This window comes from Mixophyes fleayi, chromosome 9 (assembly GCF_038048845.1).
Source record: "Mixophyes fleayi isolate aMixFle1 chromosome 9, aMixFle1.hap1, whole genome shotgun sequence".
NCBI classification, from domain to species: Eukaryota; Metazoa; Chordata; class Amphibia; order Anura; family Limnodynastidae; genus Mixophyes; species Mixophyes fleayi.
The window spans coordinates 115,903,138-115,916,756 of NC_134410.1; the positions used below are offsets into that span (position 1 = coordinate 115,903,138).

At 40.4% G+C, this 13,619-nt stretch overlaps 1 protein-coding gene across 1 annotated transcript; it reads left to right on the forward strand.

The window, feature by feature from the left end:
- The first annotated feature begins 3,099 nt into the window (after window positions 1-3,099).
- Window positions 3,100-6,520, forward strand: LOC142101869 (serine/threonine-protein kinase pim-2-like). The gene is made up of 6 exons (XM_075186300.1): window positions 3,100-3,109; window positions 3,304-3,410; window positions 3,492-3,542; window positions 4,281-4,737; window positions 5,384-5,560; window positions 6,376-6,520. The coding sequence occupies exons 1-6, from the start codon at window positions 3,100-3,102 to the stop codon at window positions 6,504-6,506; spliced, it is 933 nt and encodes a 310-aa protein (XP_075042401.1). The 3' UTR covers window positions 6,507-6,520.
- Window positions 6,521-13,619: the final 7,099 nt, after the last annotated feature.

Sequence of the window (13,619 nt, forward strand, 5' to 3'; positions counted from 1 at the left end):
TTAACTGAGAAAACTTCTCTATCTATCAAAGGGGTTACCCGTCAGCATTAAGTGATGCCCGCCATCAGCTCTCCTGTGCTTAGGCATGGGGCAGCCTAGTTATCACGGTGGGACTTGTACCCCCATGATGTCTATTCCAGTAATGCCATTTCAGAATGACGTTACTAGAATAAGAACTTTAAAAAAGACAAAGTACTATTTTCATTGTTTATCTAATTATTAAAATAGAGTGAAAATATTTTTCTTCATGTTTTCAGATATTAAATTTAAGTTGAAAAAATCTTCATGTGTAAGACGTATTTTATGTATGTTATACTATCATGGTTTGTGCTTAATAGTGTTTAAATTCAAAATATTTTTATTTTCAGATTCCATCGTGCTGCGTGGCAAAGGTAAGTCTATAATTGTCGGAGAATTTATTTTTTAGTTTTCATAGTTTTACAATGAAGGCGGTAGGAGAAATGGTACCACCGTATACACCACCACTTCTACCACTATATATATAGAACCAAAACAGTTTCCGATCAAGTCATACAACTTTGTTCCAGGACAATTGCAGTTTAGTTGATTACATTTATCCCACATGTCTGATTGTATTTGGAATGTAGTGCAATTAGTGACTCTTTACAGAGGTATATAGCTTACATTGTATAACCAAGCGCTATCATATGCCTGCAGTATACAATATATTACCTGGGACATAGTAGGACTAGTAATACCATTTCAGGATGGAGTTACCAAAACAAAAACATAAAAAATGAAGCACTATGTACATTTAAATTATGCTTTGGTTAATTATTAAAAATAGAGAAACCTAATGTTATTCTTGTAAGCTAAAAATATCTTATATATAAGATTATAAAGAATGTTGATTCTGTGGGTGTGTGAACTGTAATACTTTGCTTTAACAATTTTCTTTTTAAATAATGTAACTGAGAGGCCCATTCTGGGTTACAGTTGTATTGTACATGGGTGTGTTTTATGTATGTTGTGCTATCTTGTTTCTGAGTAGTGGTTGTTATGAATGATGAGGATTTGGGGGGATTAAGCCAGAGGTCTAGTTCACTAGCTCAATGTGCTTGATAGTGTTTACATTCCATGTATTTTTATTTGCAGATCATATAACACCTGAAGAATATTATAATAAACTGGTTCAGGAGATTGGTAAGTCTATATTTGTCAAAGCAAAGATTCCCGATTTGTCTTACTCTCTCTCAGGCCCAGAATCAGCGCTTCCTTTACACGCACTAAGGTAGTCACCAATGACGTTATAGTTTATGGGGCGCTTTAAACAATTACTGAGCGACATAAGGGGCAGGGGGGGCTTGGGAGGCTGGACCTGTTTTGTAAGAACCCTAAACGATATTAAATGATGCCGGTGATGGAATGTTATGTCCGGTCTATTATGTTGCCCACACACATGGTTCAGTTTTGGAATTGGACCATAGTCGTTCATCACTCCAATTCCAGTGCCATTGAGACATTTTAGTGTGGTCAAAGATTACCACACACACTTTCCACCCATGCCTGATAATTGTATTATTCATTATAATAAGATGTTTATCGGGACGCTCAGCTGTTGTGAGGCCACCAATACTGCAATATCCGGCAATTGCCCTATATCTGTTGCAATATCACAGCGTGTGCAATCACCTTCATCTTCACACACATCCCAATATTACACTTATGAGTTGTCTCCATAAGGTTACATTCTCTCCGGCATTTTCTCCATACAAATCTAACAGTTTATTAGCTGCTTCTCTCATCCAGAATTCTCTTTCTTTTCTGAGCAGCTCTGCAGCAATTCAGGACCAGAGCGGTGGTTCTCCTGGCAGTCATAATACTGGCAGCTGGATTTGGCATCAAGAAGTAAGTTACTAACATGTCACATTTTAAAAGCACTATAAATTCAATTTTCTTTGTGTAAAGCTCACTTGTCTACTCTTCCGCAATGTTCGGGAGACTCATATATTTCCCAGGAGAGGAGGTAACTCTCACGGATCATCATTACCCTGCATCCCGCTGCGCGATGGCAGGAATTATTGTCTTGTGTTTTACTGCATCTTACAATCTACAATAGTTGCTGGTTGCGTTGTGTACACTATTATCCACCGACAATTTCTTATTATTTTTTGCAATTTTCCAGGAGACGACATCACAAAGAGCCCGGACCAGAAGAAAGAAGGAAGATAACACCCACGCCTGGTAATAATAGCTGATTTCAATTGTGTCTCTGTGGGGGGAAAACTAGGAAACCTTATAATGCTGGAAGCTGTTCAGTTTCAAAGTTTTGTTTTTTAAAAACTTAATGAGGGTAAAATTTGCATGTTGGCCTTCTCAGACTTTATAATCACTGGTCATTGTAAAATGGGCATGTTATACATATAGACGTGATCACCAAGAGTCTACTCCTATAGTCATGTGCGGAGTTCCTTAGGTGTGTACTTGGGTGGGGTTGATGTTGTTGGCCAGAAACCCCTCCTCTATGCTTAGATCACTTTATTAGCTGTGAGAATGTTGCTGATTTCAGTACATAACTCAATCTCCTCTAAGAGAGTTAATACAATAAATAATAAAGATTCTACTGAAGTAAATATAGTTTCACATATCCCACCTCTGAGGGTCCACATGACTACTGACCATCAGTACGTGATAATCTTTGACTATCAAGGGATGAAAACCTGCAAACACAGAGTTGCTGTAGCCAATCACATTTCCCAGCGAGTCTGTCAGTAGCGCATGTCGGAACATTGAAGATCTTGAGTATTAAAAAAGAACTATAACTTGTATTAAACAAACTCTTCTGTGATATGTAGGAGCCCACTCCTCTTATAATCCATCCACTTCCATCCATTACCATGGGCCCAGCACCTTTGTAGGAGAATAAGCAAAGTATTTAATGTAGCAATATATATGCCACGTAATATTTCTTGCTAGCATTTATACATAGTTATCCCAGATAATTTCAAAAAGTGTTGTTATATTAGAATATGTCATGTGCAATTTGGTTAATGTTGTTTGTTCTTTGCACCATTACCATATGCACTAATGCTCAGCCATCCAGCATTGCTAATTAATTAATTAACAAATTAATTAAATATGCTTGTTCGTAAAGGCACAAATTGCTGAATTTCTATTGCATTTAGTACTTAAGGTTCTAAGGATAACATGACTTGTAGGTGAAGTTTTTTTTTGCAATAACGACGTATTTTGCAGATTGGCTCATTGTGTGGTGTTTGAGAAATCTTCCAGATCTGGGTTATGCACACCTCAGATGTAATGTCCCTTATCATGTTGTTACAGGAACGGAAAAGCCAGTTTTTGAGAAGAACTATAAATTGAGGGCTGTTCTAGGCAGCGGTGGGTTCGGCACTGTGTTCAGCGCACAAAGACGGGCAGACAGCTTACAGGTGAGTGTTGTTGGAATTGGCTGCTCTTTTTCCATGGTCTCTCTGTACAGATAGGCTCTAATTGTTCTCTGGCTCCCCCAGGTGGCTGTAAAATACATCAGCAAGTGTCACGGGATGCGCTGGACTCAGCTGGTAAGACTTTTGCATTTAGCCCCCTTCACATTTATCTATGTTTCTCTGAAATTATTTTTGGAGATAAAAATGTATATTTGTACTTTGTACGGTGATGTCACTAGTTCCTGATGAATTAGTTGCACGTTGCCGTCCCTTGAAATTTCTCTTTACGGATGGTAATAGAAAAATTTACTGATGGGTGACATGTTTTACTACCATATTGTTCACACATTTCTCAGTTGTGAGAAAGGATCCAGGGGGTGAACATAAGGGGCTTATAACACCATTCTGACCCTAAATCATTGATTTTTTTTATAAACGCTATGTGAAATTTAGTAGTGGCAAAGGATGCCATATTTCTTACTGGACTCCATTACTTTTCTTACTGACAGGCCAAAAACAGGTGTTATTTTCTAACATCAGTAAAATGTTGTTATGGTTGGCAACCATGATTGATAACCTGAATTTTCCTAGATAATAATTATCCACAAAGTAGCTGCCTCCACTCTGTGTAGGTGATGGGTGCACTATTTACGCATTGTAACATCCATCCTATGATCTTACATCTGCCCAATATCATCCACTGAGTTCCTGATGGGTTCTGTACCTCTCCTCTCTCTTTCCCACCCTCCGCAAGCCCGTTCTTTTTCTATTCATCTTCTAGTTCAGGCCTGTCCAACCTGTGGCCCTCCAGATGTTGTGAAACTACAAGTCCCAGCATGCCCCTCCAGCTATCAACAGGTTGTCTACTGGCAAAGCATGCTGGGGCTTGTAGTTTCACAACATCTGGAGGGCCGCAGGTTGGACAGGCCTGTTCTAGTTCTTTATTATGAACTTTTGCAATTGCAGGACGATTTATCCCGGGTGCCGATGGAAATCTACTTCTTGCTGAAGGTTAAAGGGCACCCCGGCATCATTGAACTGCTGGATTGGTTTGAAACAGACCACAGTTTTCAAATTGTAATGGAAATGCCAGAGCACAGTCAAGATCTGCTTCATATCATCACAGAGCAGGGGCCCCTAGAAGAAGGAGTGGCAGGTAGCCTCTTGCGGCAGCTTGTGGAGGCCGTCCAACACTGCCACTCCAAAGGGGTCCTGCATAGAGATATTAAGGCTGAAAATGTATTGGTCAGCACCCGTTTGGAAACCATAAAGCTCATCGATTTTGGCTGTGGGGTTTTGCTCCAGGACTTCCCCTTTACTACCTTTGCTGGTGAGTAAACCACATTGAAGTGGACCTGTCATCTACATATAGTTTCTGTTCTTTCAATTCACAGTGAACTAGTGATATCACCGTGCAAAGTGTCTCAGCGATGTCACTAGTTCTGAATTAATTCATAGGCCCCTTTCCAGTTCATCGTGATCCAGCCCAAAAAATGTCTGCAGCCACTGAGAGCTGGTGACAGGTATAATTTAATAAAAATAATATAAATATAATTATATACAATAAAAACAATGTAAAAAGATAAGTAACTTTACTCTGAATGGGACAGCTATGGGTGTGATAAGTGACCAATTTAAGGCCACATTTCAGATATGAAAACATTTACATTGCTAATCACACTGGGATGCTGTAAACAATGTTGAATTTGATACAGTCCATAGTGAACCTTTGTTAGAAACTGTCTGTCTACAGGTCCATTTGCTATATGCTAAAGCATCAGCGTTAGAGTCAATTTACCGGGCATTTAGAATGCGCTTTGAACGCATATTATTTTTGTTTGTCTGTGTTAGGAGTAGATCATAGAATTAAAATAAAACAATATACACCCTAGTATTTGCTTTTTGAAGCCGAAATTATATATTTTGGTGCGCAATTCATAGTCCTCCATTGTAAACCAACATGTTCTCTTCCACAGGAACACTGACGTACAGTCCCCCGGAATGGATAGCGTTCCAGGAGTATAACGCATTACCGGCAGCCGTCTGGTCCCTGGGTGTCCTGCTGTTCTACATGGTGTGCGGGGACATTCCATTTAAAACTAGAGAGGAGATAATACAAGCTAATATCAGCTTCAGAACCAGTGTATCTCCAGGTGAGAGACCTCCATCGGTTATATGTGAAACTCTTTCCCCAAAGGAAACTGCAGTGTTCTATATCAAGTGTAGTTCTCTGTATTCCCTAATTACAGTCTCACTTAATGCCCCACATAGCCAGGTTTATCTTGATATTGACTTACCCTGCGTCAGGTGTATGCAAACATGTGGAAGGTGTCAGGAAGGAGGATAGAAATGTATCCATTTTTTAATTTAGGGAATAAAAAAAAATGCTATTTGCGTTTGTTAGCCAGGCCTCTTTTGTGTTGCGAAACGCGTCTCTCTTTCATACCCACAGCCAGCAGCGTATTACACACAGGCTGATTTAAAAGTCCATATGTGTTGATAGGTCAGTGTGATTTTCTGTTCGACTGCAGGAAAATAGAGAAGGCTAGTAGATAAAACCAGGATGTTCCACTATACCGGTCATCCCCCGCCAGCATCTCTCGCTAATGTCACATCTCTACTAGTCGTGAGGAGTGCTCTAGTCCTTGGCTGTAGGCAGGGTATTTGGGAGGGAGACAGAGGCTGGCTTGGCTGGTCGCAATGGGGGCATCTGCCCCCCAGGCTGATCCTATCTTGGGCTGGGTCACTGGGCTACTAGCATTTTGTTTCCTTAAAGATTTTGTGTAAGAAGGCTGTTTGTAAGGGCTGTCTCTATATGTTCCTATCAGCAGTTGCTTCTTCGTGAATGAGCTTTGCGGAGGGAGGGTGGGGCGGTGGAGGGGAGGGGCTGAAGCATCTGTGCGTATTGGGGTTTGTTACACAAGAGACCTGTATCTGAAATAACCAATACTTCTCTCTCTCTTTTCAGATTGTGAGGACTTGATTCGGTGGTGTTTATCAACTCGCCCCTCAGAACGTCCCACTCTGGAGGAAATTCTTCAACACCATTGGCTTATGGATGAGTGTAGAGGGCTTCCTACACTATTCCGGGAAGGCTAAATAAACAAATTAAATCAAATAAACTTGAAATCTTAATCATGGATTCTAAGATGATTGAATGGATAAGATCTTGGTTACAGGATAGAAAATAGAGAGTTATAGTAAATGGAGTGCATTCACAGCAGGGAATGGTTACCAGTGGATTACCCCAAGGATCTGTACTTGGACCAGACCTTTTTGCAGATGACACAAATATATGCAACAGGGTAGACACACCAGGAGGGGTAAAACAAAGGATTGATGATCTAGGTAGAATAGACGAATGGCGAGAGTGGCAACTACATTTTAATACCAAAAAATGCAAAATCATGCACTTGGGTTTCAAAAATTCAAAGGCTAAAAATAGTATTAATGGCACTATAATGGGAACTACTGAGGGGGAAAGGGATCTAGGAGTCACTATTTTAGGTGACTTAAAGGCAGGTAAGCAATGTAACAAAGCAATCAGGAAGGCAAGTCAGATGCTTGGTTACATAGGGAGAGGAATCAGTAACAGAAAGAAAGAAGTAATAATACCACTGTATAGATTATTTGTACGGCCTCATCAAGAATACTTTGCTCAGTTCTGAAGGCCATATCTCCATAAAGATATAAATACATTAGAAACTGTACAAAGAAGTGCAACTAAAATGGTGCATGGCCTACAGCACAAAACATACCCGGAAAGACTAAAAGAACTTAATATGTATAGTTTGGATCAGAGAAGGGAAAGAAGGGACATGATAGAAACTTTCAAACATATCAATGGGTTATAACAAAGTACAGGAGGGAAACATTCTACAGAGGAAGAGAAGTATTAGAACATGAGAATATGCACTGACACTGGGGGGAAGTAGGTTTGGAGGAAATTTGAGGAAAAACAACTTCACAGAAAAGACAGTGGATAAATGGAAGAGCTGCCATCAGAGGTAGTTGAGGCTAATACGGTACAGCAATTCAGTTAAATGTCAGTGGTACCAGGGTACAATCTGCATTGAAAAAATTAGTAATTTTGCTGTAAGAAAAGGAACAGATCCCTATGCTAATACACACGGGCCATTCACACATATTATCTTTGAACATATCCCTTGTTGTTTTACAGCTATTTCAGGCCATGTCATTATGTACTTAAAATAATTTGTGTCAGAATAGCTTCTGAAATGTTGTCTCATCATATCTGAACCTACTCTTCCCAAACCTAATCCTTCTTTCCTCCTCCAGTTTTTATAAATAAAAACAAACATAGAAGAAAAACTATCTAACTTAGTGCTGAAAAAATTTATGCTGGTTATGATAGAAGGGTGTCAGAACACACAGTGCATCACAGCTTGCTGCGTAGGGGCTGCGTATGAGCAGACCGGTCAGAGTACCCATGCTGACCCTTGTCCACTACTGAGAAAGCCTACAACTGGCACTTGAGCGCCAGAACTGGACCATGGAGCAATAGAGGAAGGTGGACTACTCTGATGAATCACGTTTTCTTTTACATCATGTGGATGGCCGGGTACGTGTGCGTTATTTACCTGGGGAAGAGATGGCACCAGGATGCACTATGGGAAGAAGACAAGCTGGCGGTAGCAGTGTGATTCTCTGGGCAATGTTCTGCTGGGAAACCTTGGGTCATGACATTCATGTGGATGTTACTTTGACACGTACCACCTACCTAAACATTGTTGCAGACCAAGTACACCCCATCATGGCAGCAGTATTCCCTGATGGCAGTGGCCTCTTTCCGCAGGACAGTGCACCCTGCCACACTGCAAAAATTGTTCATTAATTGCTTGTGGAACATAACAAAGAGTTCAAGGTGTTGAATTTTGTCCTCGTTGTTATATAATAATTGGGGTACCCTTGTTCTCCATATTCAACTCAGTGAATTGTGCCTGAGACAGCCATATCTCTGCTGGGGATTGGAGAGCTACTACCTGAGTTGCAGAAAGGATTAATATAACTCTGTCTAGGTTTGAATGAGAGATGCTCACTGACCCCCGTGTTTTGGTTTTGGTTTTGGTTTTGGATCTGGAGTACCTTTGTGTTTGGGTTTTGCCAAACCGCCCTTGCGTATTTTGGTTTTGTTTGGTTTTGTTTTGCAATTTTGTTTAAAAATCAATGTTTTTGGCTATAAAATAACCGAATTTAGTGCTCCACCTGTTTTTTGGATAAGTAATGTAATTGTAAAGCTATATAATTATGAAAAAAACAGTTTAATTTACTGATATTAAGGGTAACGTGTGTCCCTTTGGAAGGTTAGCAGCAAACCCATATGGCCCCTGTAAAGTTTAAACCATGTCACATTTTTCCCACTACAAAATGATACTTTTACAAAATCAGCCTCTGTCACACTGACTTGGGTAATGCATGCTTGCCAACTCTCCTGAAATGTCTGGGAGACTCCTGGAATCTGGGTAGGTCTCCCGGACTCCCGGGAGAGCAGGCAAGTATCCCGCATACTCCAATTTACTCGCCAAAATGACGCGATTCGCTGTGAATAGTGCCCTTTTGACACTGCCCCACATCAAAATTATGTTTGTGCTGTGGGGGTGGGGCCAAAATGACGCGATTGACCGTGCCCTGCCCCCTCCCACCTTCCAACCACGCCCCCTGCCCAGGATTTCATGGAATTCAGTATTCAAAGGTTGGCAAGTATGGAGTAATGGTGTCTGCCTCTCAGTAGTCTTGTGGTTTCTAGTCATTCATTTTATTTTTCCCCATTCAGACGGCTCAGTACAAGGAGGCTGAGTGTTCATTGCTGAATAAAGCCATTGGGAGATTTCTGACAGATTAAACATTATTTCACTGCCAACACCCCCTGTCATCCGGCCTCGTCAGACATAATCTCCATCCCACATCTCGATCAACCACTCCCCTCCATCCTCCTCCACACGTCTCTGGTGTTTCCCCCCATACCTATCTTAAGTGGAAGACTTCCGCGCTTTTCTCAATGAGAAGTGGATGAACTATATAGATCATTGGGAGAATCTGATCTTATTCTGGGAACTATGAAAGCAGTGATGCAAGGCCACATGATCAATTATTTATCTAAATTTAAAAACAAATTCAATACTTGCTATCATTTCCTACAAGAATCAATGTCCTCTGTATTCAGGACATATGTGGAACACCCGAGTGGAAACTCCCTTGACACATACAAACAGACTTGCCACCTTCTTGAAACATTCCTATATCTCAATCACAACGCAATTTGTACTATATTAAAAATAAATATTTTTCGCTGGGCAAACAAGCCAAGTAGAGTTCTAGCTAACATGTCCAAAACATGGGAAAAGAAGATTTATATAACAGCCATCAGAGACGTGTCAAAGTCAAATAATTAAATATAGTAGTTTCAAATTAATAACCATCAATCTGATTGTCTTTGTCTGAAAATATGCGAATAGTACGCTACGGCATGGAAGGGCGTATTTAACCACAACACGTACAAACGCTTTTACACACATTTACACTTACACATTCACTTGTAAACAGTTCACCTTAAAATAGTTCCAACACACAGTCGTTTATAACCAAATGTAAAAGAGTTGATAATTAAATATAATAATGTTAAAAGCCCTTTATTGAGATCTAAGGATCAGGATATAGGATACATATCATGTTTGGTATCATTCTAATCCCCTATTTATCCTCAGACATCCGGTCCTATTGGCTAAGAGATGACTCCTTGCGTATGCGAGTTATGGATTATAGGGAATTAATGATCAGAATGGTATTGTGTGTGTAATGCAAATAGACCATTTTGAACCAGCTTTTCGGCAAGCAGATTAGTATGCATCTGTTGGAGAGCTGACCCCCACCCTTGAAGGGCATCGTTTGAACTGACCTATGAACTGCATTATGCTGGACTGTCCTGAAGACTGAACCAATGGAAACATGCCAAATCATCTCTATTTTTTTTAATGTAACACCAACTGAATAAATATTAGGATCTGGGACCAGCAGACAGTCTTCTTGATCACAGACTTAAGGATTGAATGACTGTATGCTGGATCCAGGGCACCTGCGTATGTAATCGGCTGTACTTATTTTATTGAATTGTTATTCTTTTACTTTTTGCTATTAAATCGCATTATGAGTTGGAGCCACACTATTCGAAGTGGACAATTTTTATTGAATAGCGACTAGACGATCATAACTGATGCCTCCTCAGGGAACTTGCACAGTAGCTCTAAAGACATTGAGGAACAATTCCGCAAATACTATGACACTTTATCAATCAGACCCCGTAGTCCCTTTCATACAAGAAAAATTAATGAAGGAAACACACCGCCAAAAATTAACCCAAGCCCAGAAGGATATCCTAGACAAGGACATAGCGTGGACAGAAATAAGTACCGCAATAAAAGCCATGCAGGCTCATAAAACACATGACTTGGATGGTTTCACCAATAAATATTATAAAAGGGCCCAATATAACATAAAGTCAAGACCCCCAACTGGTGTCCTCTTACAGACCTGTTACACTGCTAATTATCATTCATAAAATTCTAGTAAAATTATGGTTATCAGATTACAATCGTTCCTCCCTAAACTGTTATCAGGATCACAACTGGGCTACGTGGGGGGTCACCACTGAGATAAAGATATCAGAGCGGTGGTGGTGGCCACTGTTGTTTCCGCTCAAACCCCTAAATTAAAATGCTATGCTTCGTATCCCTGATGTTAACGATGCGTTTCATATGGTACTATGGGCACACCTATATGATATTCTGTCACAAAGAGCATTCGGGGACACAATATTGGTCTAATGCGGTGTTTTGATAACACATGGTTTACCACATTGCTTTTGGATGGTCTACAGGGAGTGGAGATGCTCCTGGGAACACGCCAGGGTTGCCAGTGGTTTCCCCTATTGTTCAACCTGTTGTTGGACACCTTTGCGCATACTACCACAGACACGGGAATTTCAAGGCATTTAGATTGGAAAACACAAAATCACAATTTCAGACATTGCGGATGACACTTTGCTTTACTTGTCCAACCCAGGTCATTCCTAACACCTAATAATGAAGAAAATGAAGGAATTTGGATCAATCTCAGATCTCTCCGTCAATACAGAGAAAACAACAGTGATGTATTTTAAGCCTGATATTACCCACCGATCACAGGGCAAACATACCCCATTCAATTAGGAAAAAAAAGTTTACTTATTTAGGGGTTCAAATAGCTAAATATCCATCCTCTCTATATCGATTGATATATCTAACATAATATCCTCCATGGCCAGAGAGTTGGAGGGGTGGTATGGTCTTTATCTCTCCTTTTAAGGAAGGGCCAATTTAACCAAAATGGAATCCTTCCCGAAACTTATCCAATCACTTCCCTTCCTTCTCACCCAGAAAGACTCCAAAGTCCTGAACTCAATTTTCAGAAACTTTATATGGAATAATAAGAGGCCCAGAATTAGCTGGATTAAGCTACAACAACCAACAATCACTCAGCCTTTTCCGCCATATTAGAGACTGGTTGGACACCACACAGATATACACTGACAACCCATTGGAGAGTGGTTTTCTCCCAAACATGAACCTAGGGTCGTTTTTCCACCTCCATGACCAAGAGATATCCCAAGATATAAAAGAGAACCCCCTCCCCAGCACATACTAAGGCACAAATCCCATTTAATGTCCACAAATCGATTTTTGAAACCTTTGTATTAAACCCTGACTTTCAAGAGAATGTATCACCCGACCTCTTCGTGGCTTTGAAGGAAAAATATATTAATGCAATTGGTTGTCTGTAGACACAGTGAACAAACGACCTCTCACACACACAGCTCCTTCCCTTTCTCATACTTTCAGACACATCGTTACATCAGCAGTGCTATCAGGAATATCTCCGATCATGATTGTCAGGATCACTGGGACTTACTTTTATCCTAAAAGAAAACCTGAAGACAAAGCCATTACCACTCGTTATAATTTTATAAGAGATCGACTAGAATACAACAACACAACTAGTGGACTAACACAATGGCTGCAACATTTACCTGAGTTAACGGTGGAAACTCTCCTCACAACTCTATATAACTCTAGTCGTCTGATTCTGGAAAGTATGTACACTAAACTATTCCTCAACGCGTACCATAGATCTGTCGAAGTCAGCAAATTGGATAAAGTCATTTCAATTAAAATCGAGCAAACTTGGTTGTCTTTGTTTGAAAAGATGCGTACGGTACGCTACGGCGTAAAAGTGCACGCTACGGCGTGGAAGGGCGTACGCAGCTGCAACACGTGGCAACAACCGTATTAGTCTTTTACATACATAGAGTTTATGTGTAATATTATGAGTTATATGCATATCAGTAAAACATATGGTACACGTTGAAGGAATCATGTCATGTGTGGTATCAAACTAATCCCCTTCACATTTGCGACTGTCCGGTTCACTCTGCGAAGGGATCGCAGAGCACATACGCAAGTTATTAATGTTAAGGAATTATGGACTATTAGGATTAGTAATCTTAGCGGGAAGATCAGAGCTCATCCCCTGGAGAGATGACCCCCTCCTTTGGATTCCTGCGCTTAAACTAGCCTATGAACTACAACCCCTCCTGAAACCTGGACCAATAGAAGCAAGCCACACCCTTTGCATTGTTTTACTGTATTACTGTTTGCATATAAGCAGCAGCTCCTCATGTAGAGTTCAGTCACCTAGACCACAGACTTCAGGACTGAATGACTGTTCACTGGATCCAGAGCGCCTGCGATAAGTAACGGCTGTACTTATTATTATTTCGCTTGAATTATTCTGCTACTTTTTGAGAATAAATATTTGTGCATTGGAAATACAAACCGAGATTCAACAATCGTTATTGGATAGCGACAAAACGCTCATAACAATTTGGGGGCTCGCAGCGGAGGTTTCGTCACCGGATGATACGCAAGACCAACGGATTTCGGTTCCGCAACAAAGGGTGGAGACGTGTCATAAACGGGTAAGAAAGCAATGTGTTCAAAACCTGAATTTTACTCTGTGTTGTGAAAACGAATGTCCGTTTTGCATAATCTGAAGGTGCGCTAACTAGAATCTAGGGACAAAAGAGAAAACTGTTTCTTTTTCTGTTATATTGCGTTTTGATATATTGTATTGCATAGCGTATGTGTACTTCCTGCCTAG

Coding starts and splice junctions, on each gene's coding strand:
- LOC142101869 (XM_075186300.1), top strand. Junction 3,411..3,491: donor GACGGGCAGACAGCTTACAG/GTGAGTGTTGTT, acceptor TGGCTCCCCCAG/GTGGCTGTAAAATACATCAG. Junction 5,561..6,375: donor CAGAACCAGTGTATCTCCAG/GTGAGAGACCTC, acceptor CTCTCTTTTCAG/ATTGTGAGGACTTGATTCGG.